Raw genomic sequence first — 21,814 nt, 5'->3', positions numbered from 1 at the left:
TAGAGTCTAAATAGCCCGACTAAAACATACAGGGCCGAAGCAACATGCCCATCAACTTTGAATAAAATGAGATGAGAAACCCCTGGAAGGGAGACAGGGATGGGTAGATAAGGGCCAGGACAGGAAAAGAATAAGAGCGTGTCGTGGCTCCAACTGCGACAAACTTGCAACTAAAGAGGAAAGGGTTGAGTTTTGATGCACAGATTACACATGAGGTTCCAAAGTCTCAGATACATGATCGAAAACATATCACCAAAGAAAAAATATGGAAATCCTGAAAAGAAAGAGGCGAAAATGTACCAAGGACAAGGTCGGAATTGTGACCAATTAAATCCCAACTACAGTGAAACCATGTGTGTAAAAATCTGGTGGTATAAAAAGGATATGAAATCTTCATCAGCCCGAACAAGTTCGGCATGTTCAGAAGGATTAGTGGGGCAAGATCAGGAGAAGAAGGTTTACCCATATAACAATCAATCTCACAATGGATAATAACAGAGAAATCCAACGACAGGTCTCCCCCACCTGCAGCCTGTGAAAATAGTGCTAGAGGTATAACACCCAAAGTGGAAACATGAACTTCAGAATTCATGGTAGAATTATGTAAATCAAACAAGTGTTTGACGTAATATATGTGATTGTGAGAAAAAAATAGACTGGGAAATTGAATTAAAAGATTTCTTCAATATAAAGAAAAAAATAATAATGAAGAAATCCCACTTCAGAAATTAAACTATTAAAATCATGATTCACACAAAGAGTTACCAAAAGAAAAAACGTCTGAACAAGAGTACTGCCAAATGAGAAGTGATAATTCTGCAGAATTGAATAGAGGGAGTCACATGCGTCATGAGAGTATGTCACATTCTTATTGGTGGAGGGTTGACGCATGATAAATTGCAAGAGCGATACATTTGAATCAGTCAATTACAATGGATGGGAGATATAAGACTTGTGGCATGCATAAAAAAAGATATTTTCAAATAGAGGGCAGCACTTAATAAGAAAAGCTATTTATGTGAGAAGAGGTAATGTACCATTTCAGAATGAATATTTACTGTTTAAGATGCATTTCTATTTGGGTTTTGTGCAATTCCTTTCAATCCCCATTATGAGCTACATGTAATGCCCCTCTATAAACTTATAAAAGGGAGTGATAGCAACAAATGTGTATAATCTCAATATACAAGTATGATAAGATGACCATTACATTACAAATACTGAGATGTTCTGTGAAGAAACTACCTGTGAGATATTGGTTTTTCATAACATATCTTAAAAGCATTTCAGAATGTTTTAAAAAATGTGTCTCATAACTAATAGGATTACACAAAACTTTAAGCAAACTTATATTTTAAACAGGATATTACCCTTCAGATAAGAATTTTTCTCCAAATCAAGGCTAAAGTTCGGCCCAAAAAATTCATTTCCTTCACACTTGGCACTTTTGGGAGTTTTTTGATCATTTTTACCACCAGTGTAGAATGTGGTTCGTTTAGTTACTCCTTCACTGGTCTCATCTTCTGTAGTAACTGTTTAAATAAGTCAAGAATTAAACTTGTGAAGTAGCATAAAATAATAATAAAGAAAACCAAAAAAAAACAATTAAAAATATTTATTAAATCTATCATATGACAAATATATGTTTCCATTCCAGAGAAGCTATTAAATCATTATTAATTCAATAATTTATGTTTCACAAATACGAATAAAAACTATTATATATATATATATATATATATAATAAAACTATGCATTAATCTAGTCTACAAAACTCTATTAAAACCAAATTTCAAGGTAGTTACAATTATTATGATTAATATACCAAGATTAAAAATCATCATAGGATAAACTCTAGTGTTAAAAGCAAAATTAGTTTAAAGTAATTAGAGGAAAAAAACAAATTTGTCTTAGTGAACAAAGATAACAAAATGTAATTGTAGAAAAAGTTTAATAACTTTAATGAAAACCTAAACATCTTAAAAATCTATTTGTAAGGTTATTATGTATTTATTGTTTTCTTTGGGCAGGTTTTATTTTTTTCTTCGGCATTTATAAACAACTCCTTAAAAGCAATTCTTTCATGTTAGACTGATGTCATTCATCTAATAGTGAATGCGTGTTACACCTAATAGTCTTTCAACTTCAGCAGGGTGTGTGTGTGTTTTGTTATAGCAATGAAACATCGGGCTATCTGCTGTGTCCATCAAGGGTAGTCAAACCCATAATTTTAGCATTGTAAATCCGAAGACTTACCGCTGTCCCACCGGGGGACAGTTGCCTATGGTCCTTCTGAAATTTCAGGGATGGGATTTCTCTCAGTTAAATATTTCTAAGAGGTTATAATAAATTATGCTTGCCTACAATTTATTATACTTTACATACAAATTTTATATCTTTTTCCACTTTATTGTTTATTAACACTAAGCTAATGTTTGAAAACACCATAGTTTTAGAAAAATTTGTATGGGTCATTTGCATTGAATTTATAAGCCTAATAAAGCACTAGATACTACTATCTTTCTGGAACAAAATACTAAGACTTTGCTTAGATACAATTTCTATTAATTTTTTTAACAATCCTTGCTTAAAAAGCAACATTCTTGTTTTTCAGTATTTATTTATCATCTTTGTACATAAAAAGCTTTTATATGAAAACTTCAATGAGTTGGAACAAAATAAGTTTAAAAATTATGGTAGTACTAACTAATAATATTTTAAAAAGCATAGATTTACAGACCTAAATAAAGCAAACTAACAAAGTATGTAACATGAGATCTCAGCTGAAACAATAGTCCAACAGATTACTAAACACCATTAATTTTTTAAAGTTATGTATATATTGCATCATTAATTCCACAGAGGGCAACAAAATCTATGATTATCAGAAAAATTATTTTATCTAGGGAGGAGTTTTTTTTCTAAAGTGGTAAATTACTGAAATTCATTAGTCAACTTGGGCCCTATGCAAAGTTCTTTTTTTTTTTGTGATCAGTTCTCCCTTGATTAGGGGCCCACATGTGTAGTTGTATTCTTTGCATCTCCATAACATCATCATGTTACTGATTCATATAAAAACTTAATAATATACATGGTAGCAGGTAAAGTTGATAATTATTTTCCATTCTTCCCCTCCCCAATACAAACACCATATTAGAAATTTTAAGCATAAATGGCAGTAGTGGGGAGGTAAGCACTAACGGTATGTGATCACAACTCTTGACTTAGTAGTGAAATGCCCCCTTTAAATGTGTATAATTATCGGGAATAACTGCTATTTGAACATAGCAAATAAGGTGTCTCCCCAAATTCTATTTCGTTTTGCTGCCTGTTTTTTTAAGAATGTCAAAACTTGCATAAACTAATAGAAACAAATTAATAAATTTAAAACCAGTATATTTGTTTGAAATTAGCTCAGGATTGATTGAGATTAACTCTTCCACCTTTGAGTATTACCATGATCAGAGTTGATATCTTCAACCTTTATAAGTGAGGTGATCAAAAAAACCTCATACATTCAAAACCAGCATAAAGGTGACAATAAGAATGAAACTGACATCTAAAATTTAAAAAGTTTTTGTTGATTAGTCTTTTATTTAAACATATATGGATGTAAAACATAAAACAAATACAGTATGAATAAAAAGGGTTTGGTCTGCATCAGAATATAGTCATTCATATCACGTTCAAATACCAAGCATAACTTTTCCTTGACTGATTATTCCACAAGTAATACCAAACTAACCATTCATAAGTCTCATTATCAGCATGTCTTTATCTTAAATAGACTAATATAAAAATTCAAAATTAGCACATGAAAATCATGTTTAAATTACAGTACACAATATACCTGAAGACTTCCTTTGTCGACAGTAACTTTGGACAAGAGTGATGGGAGAACTTGGAACAGAAGCTGTGGCAGAAGGAGACTTGTGTGGGTCAAATTCTGGAAGTTCTGCAAACCTGGCTTCAAAGTTGACTTCTTCTAAAACCCTGGAAACAAACATCATTTAGTCATGAGTGTATACTTCTCAACTGACATAATCTTTAATCTTCCGATACTTATTTAGAACATGTAAAAACATGATAGGATTTACTGCAAAAAATATATAATTTGGTGACACTAAATTTTCTTTACTTCTACCAATCAGATTAATGATACCTTTTATAAAACTTATACTTGTGACATCAAATGTCAAAAGACATTCTTGAATCTGCAAAAGAACACAATAAAAACTGTTCAAAGATACTTTATAAGCGATAAATAACACAAGAAATGTCTTTGTTCCTTCTAGGATGTAAAAATAACTTGTTTTGAATGCAACAGGCTTGAAGGTAGAAGTACAAGTTAACACATGAAACAATTACTTTGAATAACGTATGTCACAGAACAATATTAAAACAATTTTTGTTCCTTTAATATCAGAATACATTCTACTATCATGAAATATTCATATCCTTTACAGCTTTTAATAAGTTTCCCACCTTACTCCTTTATTTTACTCTTAGATAAAATAACTTTTTAATGACAAACAAAATGAAACCTTTATTTATAATTCTAATGTACTACTTAAATCTCAATTAACCTATACCACAGCTTCCTCTTTGTATGACAAAATAAATATTACAAATTTAAACAATGACTTTTATGAGTCAAAAACAAATAACATGGAAATAAAATTATACAAAAGGTTTTGACTCAAGAAAAATTTATTCATCTGTGCATACCATAGAACACATGAAAAATACAATTCTGATAGACTAATTACATTTATAATGAACCAATTTGTTCTCAACAGCTGTTTTACAAATTACATTCAAACTCAACCAGAGAATGAATGCAGTAAATGGTTGTCAGTTTAGGCCATAAGATAGTGAAAATGAAGAAAAGAAAGTTGTGGAAACCAATTTCTGTAGTTGTTATCATGCAAAAATAAGTTTCTAATATATTTCCTGCATCTAATGAATAGGCTTATCCAAAAGAATGCTATCAAAAATGATATAGTAACTTAGGTAGTTTGTAAAGAAAAGAAAATTACTACCTCAAGCCAATATACAATCTCAAAGATTTTTTTCCCTGCCTCTGTTGTAGTTCTAGCTAAGGATTTCCTCTATCGTATTGTTTATGCTATCAATACTACAAACAGGTAAATTGACATGAAATCTTACTTATTTTAATATTTTAGTTTTGGAAACTAATGTAATAAAAATAAAGCTTAGAATATGAAACAAAACTAACTTTAATATCATCTGTTTTTTTTTCAGAATGTTGACACAAAGCTATATAGAGAGCTACTTGTATATAGCTATTCCTAATTTTGAACTGATAGATTAGAGGGAAAGCAAACAGTCAACAGTACTCACTGCTAAGTCTTGAGTTACTCTTATCTGATTGAATAGTGGGATTTGATCAACACTCTTATAATGCACCTACAGTCCTAAAGTGTGAAGCATGATTCTGCAACAATAGGTTGCAAATCATGAACCTTCAGGTTCACACTCTGAGCGTGTTAACCACCAGGCCATGCCTGGCCAAATTAAACTGGTTCAAGTGGGGTCAATTTTAGAAAAACATCAACTTATAAGGACTAATCCTCAGGAAAACAGAAGGTATGTTGTAGGCTTGGGGTTTCTGTTTATACTTTTAATGTCACTGGTAATTGGGAATACTGTGTAAATTGAAAAAGAACATTTACCTGGTTTCTAATTAAAATCCAAATCTTCAGCTGATAGTACGACCACCATCTGTACTGTGTGTGACAATACTCATTCTAGTTCTGGTGAACTGGAAATAGTACCATCAATATCATGTGTGATAATAATAAATTTAGTTCTTGTGAGATGCCAAGACTATTATCTGTATCTTGTGTGACTACAATATAACACTGAATCTGGTTTCACCCAAAAGCTCTCTCTCATCCAGATAGCAAGTTTACCATCCGTTGCTGTGTAACTAAAATACAACAGTAAAGCTGGTTTCCAACAAAAATCTGGCTCTCATGACGGTTGCAAGATTACTAGTGAGTTAGTGCTATTTTAGGTCTGCCAACATTTCAAGTGTTATACAGTTACCAATGACAGAAAGAAAACAACACAAAAAATCTTGATTATTTTGAACTCATCTTAGTTCTACATAATTTATATAACTGCTAGACTATAATTACTTGTCCATTCCATCATCCAGATTGCGTTTAAGGATCGGTTTTTTTTGGACTAGCTACTTCCTTCTGTAGTATATGGCGAACTGGCTGACTGGACATAGCCTTGGACGTTTGAGTTGAAGTGACTGGGAGATTATCTGGAACCCTTCGCAGCTGTGCTGGTGTTGGGGCTAGTATGAATCCATGGTCAAGTGAATCTGGAGGATGGGAAGAAGTGTTAGTTGCTGGCTGTGATGATTCATTTGGGTGAGATGGCGAAGCTGGTGCTGACCAAAAAACTTCTTCTGAATCTTCTATCTTTTCTGCAGCTGACACTGATTTTGATAACTAAATACAAAAATAATTTTCTTATGTGAAACAAACCAAGTACTTATGGTAATGTGGTCATATTTCAACTGAAGTTTAGAAAATTCTATAAATGATAAGTGTAAACAAAAATATTATAAAAAACAAATGAAAGTATAAAAGGATTATAATATACAGAGAAAAGTAAAAAAAAATTTCCATACTAACAAAATAATTCTAAAAAATTGCAACAGTTTTATCTCACAGTGTGGAGTTATTGTGAAAACTGCCTATCAAGATGACTTAGATTACTAAATTAATCAACAAAAGGAACACCTTTCAATCCAAACAGGAAAATGTTCAAACTGCTATGGCTATTTTTACCACTTTCACTACTCAGACATGTCTGTACTGACAGTGTTGGAACATATCCATCACCAGTAGTTTATAATCCAACCTACCAAACACTTTTCTTTGGTAAAACGTTTTGGAAACTTTCATGAACTTTCATTAGATACTGAATAGCCATGGTATAATAAGGACTAGCATATACCTATGAACATTTTTTACTGAGAAAAATGTTATCTTACAGGTTCAGAAACAATACTAAAAATAATGAAGTGCATATACTGTAGTGTTTTTGCTATCTGTGCTCTGCCCATTGCAGGTATTGAAACCAATTTTTAGTGTTGCAATCCCTCAGACTAATTGCTGAGCCAATGTGAGGCAACTGAAGAGATAAATATGATAACTTAAGTTACTTGCCTTCTTCTTATTTTTTAATGTTCTACTAGCAACAGATTCTTTGTTGGATGTGTTTTCTTCTTTAGAAGTTTTGCTGTTCTCCTGTAACACACTGTTTTCCCTGCTCACAACAGAACCCATGGAAGTGGGAGACCTGGAGCCATCTAGTTGCCAGACAAAATGAAAAAAAATATTACTTTTGCCTGTATAAAATATTTTTAAACTAATGACATAATGAGTTAGGAACACAGAGTTTCAGAAAAAAATATATGATAAAAGCTTACACAATAAACATAGGGTAAACAAATGTGTAGACATAATTTTTAATGATACACCTACAACTCACAAAAACAGGAATATAAATGCCTCAGAACTTTGAAATCAAGAACATTAATAAATCATAAAATAATAGTAGATTATGACTGAAAAGTCTCAAAAAGGTGTATGTATATATAAGACTATGTTACGAGAGTTAACATTATTGCAAGACTGTATTTTCAGTTATAGTACAAACAAAAATATTAATGACAGATTAAAATTTTATGATATTTTTCTGAAAAAAAGAAGTAAAATTGAAGCTACTTTCTCAAATCTCAATTATGTAAAAAAAATTTTAATTCTCACATTGAACCCAAACATATAAGGTTACTTCTGTACACAAGATTTTGAGGAAATAAGAACTTATAACTTTATTATAAAGATATTTGTAAATTAAAACACACTGACCCATATTTGTTCACTCTACAAAAGAAAAAATACACTGTAAATTATAGGAGAAATTTTACAGGATTGTTTCTAGAAAATGTGCAAAGTTTATATTAGAAAATCAGAAAATGTGGCTTGACCATTATCATAAGAGTTTATTTCATGAAGACCTGACAAAATCATTTTACCATAATTATTAGTGGATCTTTTTTTTAAATGTAACTCAAATGTTCTTAAAAAAGATAAAATTTTACTATGAAAACCAGACAGGCTTTGATTTAAGTTACACTTTGTTCAAAAGCCTGTGTTTTGGTCAACTTCAAGTGACCCAGAAGATTTATAGAAACTATAAAATTCCCGAGTTTAATGAACTTCCATTTTATTGTAATCAGAGGTAAATTATTACTTGGTAACATTTTGATTTATAGTACTACCTTGTATAGAAGATGTATTAGATGCTTCAGTACCAACTGGAATATTCACAACTGAAGCCTTGACTTTTTGATTCCTTCCATGTCGTGGAAAAATAAACTCCCCATTGTGATCTTCTGTGATGCTGAGATTTCCAGATTTGGCATCCATCACTCCTATATGAATCAATAGATTACTAGCTCTGCATATTCTTGGGGCACAAGAAAAACAGACTCTTTCTCATGTTTATATAACTGATCAATTGATTTAAAATCAAAATTGAACATATTTTGCTTATACAAAAAAACAAACAAATAAAACAAGAAAGTTTAGTCCAATGAAATACACTGTTCTAAGTAATAAATTTTAACAGGTAAATATAGCTCTATAGTAGAGGCAGAAAGCAAAATTTTTATAACTGAGGGAAGGTGATGCTTGATGGTTTTAATCTCCATTAGTTATTTTAGAATGGAATGACTAAGAGTGACAAGTTTCTTGCATGCTCTGGGAATGACGATTCTGTTCTCATAGTGATAGCTCTTTCAATGTCAGCAAATGTTATAGGCAGTCGAGTATTTTCATTTTCCAGCAATAATAGTAAGTTAGATATACTCTATTCTTTCTTTCAAGTTACTTTCATTAACAGTATTGGTTATTATGTTTATTATACCTAATACATTATTTTTATTATTGTTTTTATTTCATATATATATATCTTAATTTATGGATATACGACAAACCTAAGCCAAGTATAAGTTTTACCATGGTGTGGTAGTTCTTACTTGGATGCTGGCCTGAACAAATGAAACATTTATCACAATGCAGACACACAGTGTTGATTTGAATATCTAACATATCTGCTTTTATTTATTAATTTTTATCATTTATAATTGCATTTTTATGTTACTATAATACTTATACTTCATAGTACTAATTTAAACTTTTTATCATACAGATGATTTCACACTGTTAGCCAAGTATAAGTTTTACCATGGTGTGGTAGTTCTAACTTGGAAAATTTTAAAAAATTGTAGACATACAGCGTTGGTTAGAATATTTAATATATCTATATTTATTTCTTATTTTTTCTAATTATATTTTTTATGCTTAATGTTTTATTATAATGATTATTCTGTATTGTTATCTTAGTATAAGGATTTAGGACTAACCTAAGCCTCCTGGGCTGGTTGAGCCTCAAGAGATTATTGGGTTTATGGATGAAAATATCATTAATAACAGAGGTACCCAACTAATGCATTATAGTCATTGTACATAACACAGTATATATAATTATACTTTATCCTTGTAAAAATCTATTCTAAAAAACATTCATAACAGAGTGTGGTCATTTAGTTGGATATAGATTTGTCATAACTTTTCAAATTTGATAACTTTCGTTAGACTGAAAAGTTAAAACTACATGATTAAAAACAAAAAGTATTTGGTAGAAATACCAAATACATCTTCATTTTTGAAAGTTATGTGATAAAACAAAGTCAGCTTATTCTTAAATCTCAAGTAAAATTTTGTCACGTCTTGCTACATTAATTGCTCATATAAACTAGCATTAAAAAAGTTAATTTGTTTTTCAGACTTTGATTTTTTAAACAAAATTCCAATTAACAACAAATAAAATTATACTTAAATTAAATTATTGCATTATATTTCTTCAAGTTTCTGAACTAGCTAAAGAAACATACTGATATATGCACACAAGACAAGATAAAATAATATGTTCTCACCCAACAGGACTCATGGGAAAATATTTTATCTTGTGTGCATATGGCAACATTTTGTTTTAACTAGTTCTTAAACTTGAAGAAATATAATGCAATAATTGAGTTTAAGTAAACTCTGATAGCCCTGTCTGGCATAATTTGACTTGAGATACATAATCATGGAATTACTAAATATGAAATTAAAGAAAAACAATTTTTTTAAGATTAACCTCTAAAACTTATCCTTTTTCCAATTTTTTTTAAACAAAACTATTTAATAACAAAACATTTACAATGACTAAATAACTTATTTAATTATAAGGCATAGTTCAGTCAGACAAATGATTTTACTTTAAAAACCAAACAACTTGGAAACTAACCTGTGAAAAACTGAGGTGACTGACTCTGTTTAGATGTTCGTACATTACTGTTGTGACATGGCACAGTATTATATGGGCCAATGTTTAAAACTGTCACCATTGGGCTACTTTTGCCTGTTCTTGAAACAGGCACTGTTTTCATAGTAATTGGTGTAGACACTTTAACCTGACCTCCTGCCAAAGGAGCATCATCTAATAAGAAAAAATATATGTAATAATAAATATAAACATATATCACAGTCGTCTTCTAGGCATGAAAAATGTATAAAATAATTTTAATACTTCAATTTATTCTGCAAAAGATAATATGGGAAATGCATCTTTCATTAAAAGTTTACTACTTGATTATTGACAACTGTCTTGTAATAAGAAGACAATTTGGAAATTAGCAGACTGGTGAAAATATTAATAATATACTTGTTTTATGAACAGATGGTCAGAAAAGTCCAAGTTTCTCCACAAATGTCCATTCACAATTAAGGCATTTTACGCAGTTAGCTAAAGATGGTTAAATTTACATTAATTCATGAGTAAGCTATAGCATCTAGGACTATATAATCAAATCAACATCTTGGTTAAAGACTCCACAGAAAATTATCTTTGGCCATGCAAGTCTGTAAAGTTTGAGTTCCTTAATGCCACTTTATCGCGGGTAGCATCTTAAAGTAAAAAACGGACAAATAATATGTCACAAATTTACATATAAATAGGAAAATAAAATGTGTCAGCAGTAAATCAAAAAGCATGTGAAGCAAAATGACAGGAACTATAAATTTCTTGTTAATTAGCACCCTGGTGATATGCAAAAGGTTAATATAGTAAGCTTAGAACATTCATCATAATTTCAATTAATGACTGAAAGTTATCCAAAGCAAATCTATGAAATTACTCAGGCACTGTGTGTAATGAAAGTGAAACTGGCATAAATACCACAAAGTGGTTCCTGCTGTTTAGTGAAAACATTCAAGAGCCCTGCTCAGATTAATTAACTAGTAAGAGACAAGATGGTAAGTGAAAGGATAAAAATAAAATAAAGTAGAGAGGGTTGACCAGTTTAAATTACCATAACTCAGCTAGCCAGATCTAGAATTTTCTATCCTACTATCTCAAACCCATTCCTTATTTCTTTAGAAAGTCTTGATACAACTTGGCTATATTAAGTTAAAACCCTTAAATTGTTAAGCTGTAATCAAATGAAGTATCCCAAATTAATATTCTTAATTTCCTTAATTGTCCATGATATGTTAGTACAGGTAAGGGTAAAAATATTGTACATCTACTGGTGGTGCTTACAGACTCGTGTAAACTTGTACAATAATATAACAATGTTATTAAGTTTTTGTTTAAAGATCTGTTGTTGTTTTTTCCACAAAGATACGTAGTATGGTATCATGATGATAATATTTCAACCTCTCACACACTGGTAAGCCATTATCTTTATTGAGTTATACCTCTTAATACAAAAGAAACATAAAGATTTATTCTATGATTTTAATGACTGCTGAACAATGCTATGGCATAGAAGAAAGTAATAAAACATAAAGTGCCATCCAACAGCCATTTAGGATGCTAAATGTGAGGTAGAATTATTCAACAGGTTTTTTTTTTAAATCACCACTTGCAATATCAGCTAACTTTTGTATATTATGGTTTACTAGCAGAAACTCCACCTTGGAGGTGGCAGTTTGTGCTAGTAATTACTAATCATAGTATTCATACTTGTTGAAAAAAATTGTGAAAAAATGAACATTTGGTAAAAAAGGATATTTTTCTGGGAAAAGTGTTCGGATTGTGCTCTTTGGTTATTTGCAAAATGACCAATGTACAGAGCAATGTTACAGTATGAATAGCACTACAAATCATATCTAAGCCTAATGAGCTTCTTTTTAACAGCATTTTACTTCAAAAACATGTTATAAACAAGAATATTGATTGTCAATACTGGTGATACAGAGTGTCAAAATAAAGGTGCAACTGCATTGTTATGTATTCTGATTGCTAACAAATTTAAATGAATACTTAAAATTTCTACAAGATACAAGTTTTTATAGATATAAAAAAGCTATGAAGCATAGATTGCATAAGCACAACAATGACATTTACAACTGAAAAGCTGTTAGATAAAGTTTACGCTTATTATGAATATGGTGGATTTGTTCAATGTATATGCCATAAAACATTCCTATATGAAAAGTGTAATTACACAATGAAATGGTAGCAATATAAAACGGAGCTTTCACGTACCAAGTACCTTGGTTGAGTACAGCACAATCTGGTTATCATCTTAATCAGAATAGCAGTTCCACAAACACCTCAAATGGAGATAATGAAGAGTTGTGTCTAGTAGTTGCCCTAAACACAAAGCAGTGAAGGGTGGCAAATGTGTGTGTGTGTGTGGGGTGGGGGTGGGTATGGGTAATAGTAGTACTCTACTATAAATTTGATATCAATCCTCAAAAGAATAATTAACCACATGGACATAATACTGAAACATCTGAAGGCCAAGAGTGTTATCTGATCACACCAAGAGAGAAGTGCTATTTGACAGTTATAATACGTCCCTTGTGGAAGATTTATAAGATGCACTGTACATCATCCTATGTACTCTAATTTAGTATAACTAAACACAGGATAGCATGTGATAAACAGAGATGATTACATCAGAAATCAAAATGTAATACAGAGCTGTTGTCAGACCAAGCTAATTACTTAGCCTGGGGAATTAGCCAGCTAGCTAATCATGTCTTCTAACTTCAGCTGAGCAAAACAAAGTTCAGTTCTTCCACACAAGTATAAAGTAAAATATATTACATGGAACAGTAGGCTAAAATTATTGAAGAAATTACCACTTCATTACCAATTCAACTGAAAAAAACAAACAAACATAAGCATAGTTTTAAATCCTGCAATACCTAACCTTCAAAATTGGGAATATGCTTGGAATTAAGAGAACAAATATACAAAAGTTAAAGTTTATATCATGATATATAAAAAATGCTTTACCTATTTGTGGAGATAATGCAACTTGCTGGAAGTAAACAGCAGTGGTCTGCTCTGGTGTCCTAGCAGTAGTCTTGTTCAAAGGCGTAGGAGACAACTGAAACCTTGTAATACGTCAATACAGAAAATTAATGCAAGAACAATTAAAATGTATATAAATTATGAAGATGCTTATACTTTATTTTCAAATTTCCATGGGCAATTATTACAAAATTATAATTGGGAGTCAAAATTATAAACACTTTGTATATATGTGCAGAAACTATATATATTTTACATGATTATAAACTTGAATACATCTCTAATTCTTAACATTTATATGTACAAGTTACTTGAATTTGAAATTTACATCAAGTATTAATTTTTAAGAAAATTATATCTAGCTGCACCCATGATTTCTGTTATTTCTAGCTTTATTAAGTAGAAAAAGAACACTGTGGCAATATATAGTCATGACACCTTTAGTAGCTTGACTATAGCCATAATCCTTCAGGCTGGAGAGACAGCAAAGTCACAGTTGAAAGAAACTTAACATGTGTTACCATATTATATGCTACTCATAATATATTCTTCACAATCAAATAATACAAAGTCATCATGATGAAACCAACACTTACCTAGTTGTAGAAGGCAGCAATAATCTAGGAGCTCCATGTGTTTGTGGAGATAATGTTGTCATGGCAACTGGTGAAGACTGAGTAGCTCCAGGAACTTGAAGTTGTGAGCCTGGAGAGGCTAGGGTAAGGATATGTGATGAGATCACTGGAATTCCACCAGAATTAGTAACAACCTGCATACTCTGAATGGTATTGGGACTTCTAGCTTGGGGAGTTGAGGGTGCACTATAAGGTGATAAAAAACACACACACACATATATATATTTCAATATTTTATGAATGGTATTTGTTGAGTTACTAAATTGGTGTGCCAACCAAACACTTGAAAATACAAAAGGTTTAAAAATTTCATGAATGATACTTCTTTAGAACATCATTCTGGAATAGATATGAACTGATTGGTCACTTTTACCTTTCTTAAACACTCTTTAGATACTTATGTAGTTATAGAAAATTCCATTTACATTAGTCATTCATGTGATGCATCAGTTGACAAGCTGAACTCCATAGATTCAGTGACATATCATAGTGAGTCTGCAAGACAAAGGGTACAAGCAAAAAACTTTTTTTTTATTTTTAAATGGACACAATACAGTATTCCAGTAACAGCACTGTTATCAGAGACCATTTTTTGACCAGCTATTGAAAGACATCTGCCAACAGTGGACAGAATTTTACTATCACCAACCATACCAAGTAATAAATGTCACAAAAACTGTCACTGTGGTAGCAGATAACCACTTAAAATACCAATCATCTCAGATACAAGTAAGAATTCTTGATTTCAGTGGTATTTATAGCGTAGATAGTAGATAACGGATGACTAGAAGATGTGATATACAGGAGATAAGTATGTTATATCAAAATAATTTTGAATATGCAAATAAGCAAGCATGGTGGAATTTCATTTACCGAAACAAAATTTCCATGTTGTTTGGTGTTTCATAGGTAGTGTGATGTCACCAAAAATTGATCACCTTTCAGAAGGGTAAGTAACAGCCCTTTCTGACACAAAATATTCATACACTCAGATCATAAAGATGCATGCTGCTACATCTTCCTTTTTAATAGATTTCACTAAGCCAGTATTGTTGTTCAAAGGGAGTAATTATTCCAGTTGTGTCAAAATATATCTGCATGAAATATGAATCTTTATATTAGTTTGAAAGATTATACAGCAATGTTATCATCTGCTTTCAATATAAAATTTGTTTCATGTTGCACTAAATCACATTTAAAATGGATAGCATTTTTAAGAAAAACAAAAACTCTTCATTCACCAACCATGTAATGATATTTTTTAAAAAAATATTCACCAACTGAGATACTCTTGATGTAAAGCAAAGATCTGTTCAGTTATTCTTACCTATGCTTTAAAAAACTTTAAATTAATTCTATGTGCTAACTTAAAATGACATAATACGCTTTTATTTATACCCACAGTAACATGGAGATGGCATTATGAATTATTAGCAATGGTTTTTTTGTTCTCATATGTAGCCATTTATAATATATATATAAACATTTTCCATACAAGAAGATTACTTATCAAAAAATAGACACTCAGTTCTATTTTGTTGAGATGCATCGTTTGCATAATAACTCACCTTTTATTACCACCTCTCATAATTTTGATTCCACTCTGACTATTTTGTGTACCAAGTTGGACTCCACCAGAAGCTGGCAAAATAACTCCAGACAATGCTGGCAATGCGAAGAAAGAAATGATAGAAAAAGCAATATGAAACAATAATAAAAGCTATGTTAATGGCACAGTAAGTAAACACAAGAAATATTTACCATAACATTGCTATTTATATCACTAGAAAAATTCTCCTAATCCTTTTATTTTTTGTTCCTATGTATCTTTAACAACTAAATTTTTTTTCAGTGTAACAAATAGACAAATTTTGCATCGTAATGATTACAATCAATATTAGTAATAAAGGGTTCATAAGTGAAAAGAATAATATTTTTTTTATCCAGCTCATTAACTGAAGAACTAAAAAGTATGGAAAAGAAAACTGTACAGATTGAGATGTTCAAATAACATCACTGATAAAATCCTTTCAATAAGCAAAAGTAATATTCACAATTTACTCATCAAAATGTCAGTTCAGACCATATATAAACATTAAAAACAAATTATAATGTTCTAAAAATAAAGTTATTCCTGTATCTATTCTGTCATACCTTTCATGTCTGTTCCACTAGCAGTTTGAATTGGAACAGAAGGGATGATGTACTGATACTTAGGTGCTTCAGTCTGACAAGCTCCCTGAGATGCTAGCCGGATGTGTTCTGATGGAGCTGCAATGGCGGTCACTGGACCATCTAGCTGGCGCGATTTTAATAAAAACATTGCTGGAGTGTCTGCAGATCCTGGAGTAGATGGTGTTTGAGGTGTTACAGGAGTACTAACATAGTTTTTAGCAGTTGTTGTCACAAGTTGGCTTAATACAAGATTTGCATCTGTAGTCACTGTTCTCAGGAATGGTACCTGATTTTGCAAATGGCTATTTCTTGTTGTAGGACTGAAAAAGTTTGGCACAATAATGGTTTGAGAACAAGTTAAAACAGGATTTGTCACAATAGGTTTGGGGGAGATATGACTTAGATTTAAATTTCCAGGAGATGAACTTCCTCTAGGTGTAGAAGAACTTAAGTTTGGTGTTAAAGAAGTAGAAGAAACAGTAACTGGATCTGAACCAGGAGGGATTAATGTAATTGGAGGAATAGAAAGTGGAGGGGGTAGAACAGTTCCTCGAGCCAGCTTCTGAACTGTTTTCTGTGGAATTTTATCCATAGTTCCTTTGTTTTCTGTCACTTTAAGTGGAGATTGAGTAGTGGTTAACACAACTTTTGATCTCAGAGGTGCACCAAACATCAATGGACCATGGTTACTAGTAGCAGGTAAACAATGAAGTACATTACCAGAAGAAGTAACATAAGGTTCCAAAGGTGGCATAGATGCATGGTTCCCCCCTTCTTTTTTGTTTACTTCTGTATTTGGAGACTGCTGTATTTTGTCACTAATACTCTTTTGACCTTTATGAGGTAATGATTCATCAATTACCAACTTCATTCGAGGAGACTGGACATCTTTAAATACAGCACCTGTAGCCTGAAAATAAGAGCCAACTGGAAGGATTGGACGCTGAGTTCCTAGGCCAGGACTTACCCTGATTGGTGTAGGTCTGTGAGTTACATCTGATGGTAAAAGTGACTTCATAACAGGTGAGAAACGTTGCTGAGGAAATGCTTTATTCTCAATAAGATGTTCATTATCTGAATTACTCTCACTGTCTGATTCAGTCACCTTTTCTCGACATTCAAGATCTACAGAAGGTTCTTCACACACTGCCTCTGTTAAACAATAACAAGCAGGCTTTTTTAGAATATTAATAAACATTATTTAAGAGCAATAAATTAAATATCATAAATCTAAATAGATCAACAAAGGAAACAACTTTAAAAAGTATCAAAATATATCCTCAAATTAACTACTATTATGATTATTTCCTGGCCATCATTAAATTTTAAAAGTTTATGCATTACTTTACTGGATCTTATAAAGTAATAATATAAATTTTAGAAACTGATTTTTAAGGAAATTTCATCATCTTTGCCATCTAAGCCTAACTTATTTAAAAAAAAGTATAATTTTAAAGAACTAAATTTATTTATAGACTATGTTAATTTTGGAAAGGTTTTAACTTATATTTTGCCCCATTTTTTCAAGTTCAAATGTTTTCAGAAAATACTTTGTTTTAAAAACATAAATCCCATTTTCTTTCTCGATTTTATTTATTGGTGTACACTTTCTTTTACAGTTCCTTGTAAAATAAAGCCATGTTGAATTCACTTTATTCAAGAAAATATGGCCATCCATTGTAAACAATGGACTCCATTTTTTCTAATCTTTTCATTATTCTTGAGCATGATTTTCAATGTAAAATAAAACTGAAAACAAGGAAATAGATCATGTTTTCCTTTCATAATGATGAAGACCAACAATCTTGCAAAACAAAAATGTCCTGTGAATTCTACATACATGGTAGAATGAGGAAATACATTTCATTATCAAACCTTATTTGAAGTTTAAACAATTATTAATTATAAACTTTTTAACTGTAACCATACCTATCCTATTACTGCTGTCAACAACTGAGAGATGAATGTCACAAGACTTTTCAGGGTTAGTGTAGCTGCTTGCATTTCTCTTATCATCTGTTTTAATGCTCACTATTTCAGCATCTTGGCTACTTAAAGATGCATCTGTGGATTTGACCTGCAAATTTTCTCCACGTTTATCATTACTTCCTATGGTTTCTGTTTCATGTGGTGCCAATGCATTTGGAGCTGACAATTCAGACATGGAACGAGATCGTGGACGCTGCTATTAAAATATAATCAAATAGGGTATTCAGTGTCTAATGATATCAGCATAATATGATTTCAAAATGATCTTAGGTCTTATACAGAAAATGGAAGAGCTAAACAAATGAAAACTATTAAAATCAAGGGTATCAAATGAATATTAGAGTACAACTTGTAAAACAAAGTAATCTATTTTTCATGAGCAAATTTAAATACATCGCAAAGTCTGCTATAGGTTTGTAGTGCAAGCTTGTATTACGAGTCTAATAAACATAACAGCTGATTTGTGTGAATTTAATTTCAACTTATTATTACAAGAAATTCATAACTAAATTAATACTTTATTTCCCTATTACAGCTGCCTTTACATGAACTAATTAGAATGGTTGATTTTTTAGCTAGAAACAGATGAACAAATTGAATTAGGAATGTACAGAGTATGTCATTCCTGATTCATTTATTAATGAATCACAAAATGAAATTCCCTATACTTTCACAATTCAACTTGTTAATCTGTTTCTAGCTCAATTCAACCCTTGTAATCAGTTTGTGTATAACATATGTGTGTGTGTGTGTGTGTATAAATGTGTAGAGTTGACCAGATAAACTACCTACAAAAGCAAAACAAAGGAAAATGTTTTGACGTTATGAATCTTTAACACGTTCCAAAGAATATGATAATACAAATAATGATGACACTTGCATTCATCTTTATAAGCATAATATTTCATGCCAAAGATACAAAACAGGAACCATCTTTATGGATGATTTAAGAAGTTGTTAATACATCAAAAAGAGTTTGATTCTAAATGTAAATTTAACTGACAATAAATGAATATTCAAGTAATAATTTTGAAACAAATAATACAATTATTGCATTAAAAACTTATTGAAATATATCTACACACTGCCTCAATTACTTTTCAAAACACTTGAGTGCAAAATTGATATCTCCAATTGACAGTGATTTAAACACCAAAAATGGCTTTGCAATCACATCACTAAATTTATGCTACAGAACTTGATGATTAAAATCCTAAGGATCTAAATATACATATTTTGTACTAGCAGAGAAAATAGTTGTTCAAAGATTCTAAAAATTAAAGATCTTTTTTCAAATTGATAACCAAAAAAATTCAAATATACTTTTGGTTGTTCATTTTGACTGGTAGTTTGGCTCTTATCAACAGCTTCTTTATCATTTTTCACTTCTATTTCAGCATTGGTAGTCGTAGGTTCTTGGAATTCTTCTAAAAGAATGAGTATGCACTTTGTTGTAAGCTAAGAATATGTTTATATATCAGAAAAAATTTATTTCATAACATATATGGGTATGCTACTGAGAGCAATTTCAAAGAAGGAGTACAAATACTACTACGAAACACATAAATAATTTAATACAGTGTTTTTGATTAAAACTCTTCAATATTAAATAGAGACTGAAAATTACTGGCCACCTGCATTTCATAGAGAAAAAATAAAAATTGAGTTAAATTTAATTAACCATTTAAAAAATTCCACTAAAAAGCATTATTTAATAACAATATATTCATTCATACTATTTCATTACATTAAATGTAAAGCTGTTATTACTGTTAAAATCATTTACATCTACAGTGCAAGCAAATTGACAAGATATGTTTAAAAAACCCTAACTTAGCTTTAACATTTTTTTATGGAAACATATTAAAGTAGAAAAGTAGTAACATAATGAAATTTTTCATCTGCAGGAACTATTAAGTAAAAATACAACTTTGCATGTGGATTTTGGTAACTAATCCAGCAGTGATCAAGAAGGAAGAAAGAATTTTCTTATACACTTTCCTTAATGGTATATAAGTAAACAACAGGAAATATCTAGAAGTGTTAAGGAGCTTTGAGTTTATTTATATTTTATTATTTTTTAAAAAAATATGGAAAAATCAATATCCTAAAATGTACAATAAATTTGAAACAAGAATTTTTCTTATTTAGAATTTTCTGAAACCTGCTACGAACTGGTCACTAAATATAGCTGTGAATCTGGAAGTTCTGGGTAACAAATTACGTTTGTTTTAAGAGATATTATTGATGATGCTTAAGAACGAGGAAAAAATTAAATAAAATGCCACATGTAAATGTTATTGAATTTTTCTTCTTATTTTTCAATACTAGGCATTTCTTTATACAATATACTATTACAGAAATGCAATGGATGATAATAACAGTAACAAATACAGAACATAGCAATGTTTACTTTTCTTAAAAAGGATAAAAAAGAATTAAACATGTGATTGAGTTTATTTTTACAATACTGTTTTATTTTTAAGCAAAAAATATATATATCATTTTTCACATTAAATACTACAAGAACCTTATTAAGATTCAGTTATGATTGTTCAAGGAATGTATACACTTCATAAAAAAATACTTAAATTGTGTCTTATTCAACAGAAAGATATGCTAAAAGAAGTAGAAAGAATTAAGATTTATGTCATTTCGGCACTAATCTAGATATTTGGAAAACTAGATGACAAGATAAGGAAGACTTCAATTAGATATTTTTTTTTGGTGTTTATTTATTTTGTGAAATGTTTAAAATAAAGACAGACTATTCTATTCCTGGTGTATCTTAACCCTGTCACTCTGGGTATCCTTTACTGTGCATGACACAAGGTTTTACATTCAACATTGTATTAAAATATTGTTTGTTTATGTTATAACAATTAGAATAACATAAGATCTTAGGTAATAATCCATATTTTAATAATATACAAGTTTTAAGTTCTTAATCCTACAAGGCAATATTTAAATAAATCCTAAGTTTCCATTAGTGTTACCCATGTGACACATTTTCTCTTAGCATGTCATCATCCCTATTTTATCCACCACCCCTAAAAAAAAGTACAAAATTATACGTAAAATACTCTCTATAAAATCGTTATTGCTCATAACCATAATTTTTATAGCCTTGGATAGAAAATCAGACCCCTCCTGCCACATCCTGTCTTTCACAATTCATTGATAGTTCTCTTTTACATTTCATTATATATTACCTATAACCAATAGAAAGTCAAAGTTTTCATCTATCAAATGAATATAGTATAACGTTGTGTTCATTAATTTCACTCACAGTACAAGATTTGTTCGCGTGGTAAAGGTAACGACTAGCTTGGATGAATTTGTAACAGCTCTTGTTACACAGTTAGAAAGCCAGAAACATTTTGAGAGTTAGGGTAATTTGTCTACTTTTTGAATGTTATTAGTCTATATTCTTTAGTGCATTATTTAATTTAAAAAATTATTAAGTGCATTACTAGCATTAGCATAAAAAAATCAGGCTTAACTGTCCTCAATAATTGAGGACAAGAAAAAATAAGACTGGGTATGTACTTTATTTCTTGTTTTTCATATTTATTCTTTATTTATTATTA

General features: G+C 30.6%; 1 protein-coding gene across 1 annotated transcript in view; it reads right to left on the bottom strand.

Moving 5' to 3' along the window:
* Positions 1-21,814, bottom strand: part of LOC106468014 (protein capicua homolog) — an 80,583-nt gene that overhangs the window by 9,578 nt on the left and 49,191 nt on the right. Inside the window, 13 exon segments of the mRNA XM_022395947.1 lie at positions 1,371-1,532; positions 3,851-3,993; positions 6,165-6,205; positions 6,207-6,488; positions 7,212-7,354; positions 8,330-8,482; positions 10,405-10,596; positions 13,408-13,508; positions 14,022-14,246; positions 15,629-15,725; positions 16,215-17,387; positions 18,165-18,420; positions 19,548-19,651. Of these exon segments, the coding sequence (XP_022251655.1) occupies positions 1,371-1,532; positions 3,851-3,993; positions 6,165-6,205; positions 6,207-6,488; positions 7,212-7,354; positions 8,330-8,482; positions 10,405-10,596; positions 13,408-13,508; positions 14,022-14,246; positions 15,629-15,725; positions 16,215-17,387; positions 18,165-18,420; positions 19,548-19,651 (3,072 nt within the window).

Source organism: Limulus polyphemus, unplaced genomic scaffold (assembly GCF_000517525.1).
Source record: "Limulus polyphemus unplaced genomic scaffold, Limulus_polyphemus-2.1.2 Scaffold2, whole genome shotgun sequence".
Classification (NCBI taxonomy): Eukaryota; Metazoa; Arthropoda; class Merostomata; order Xiphosura; family Limulidae; genus Limulus; species Limulus polyphemus.
This window is presented reverse-complemented; position numbering and strand designations above follow the sequence as displayed.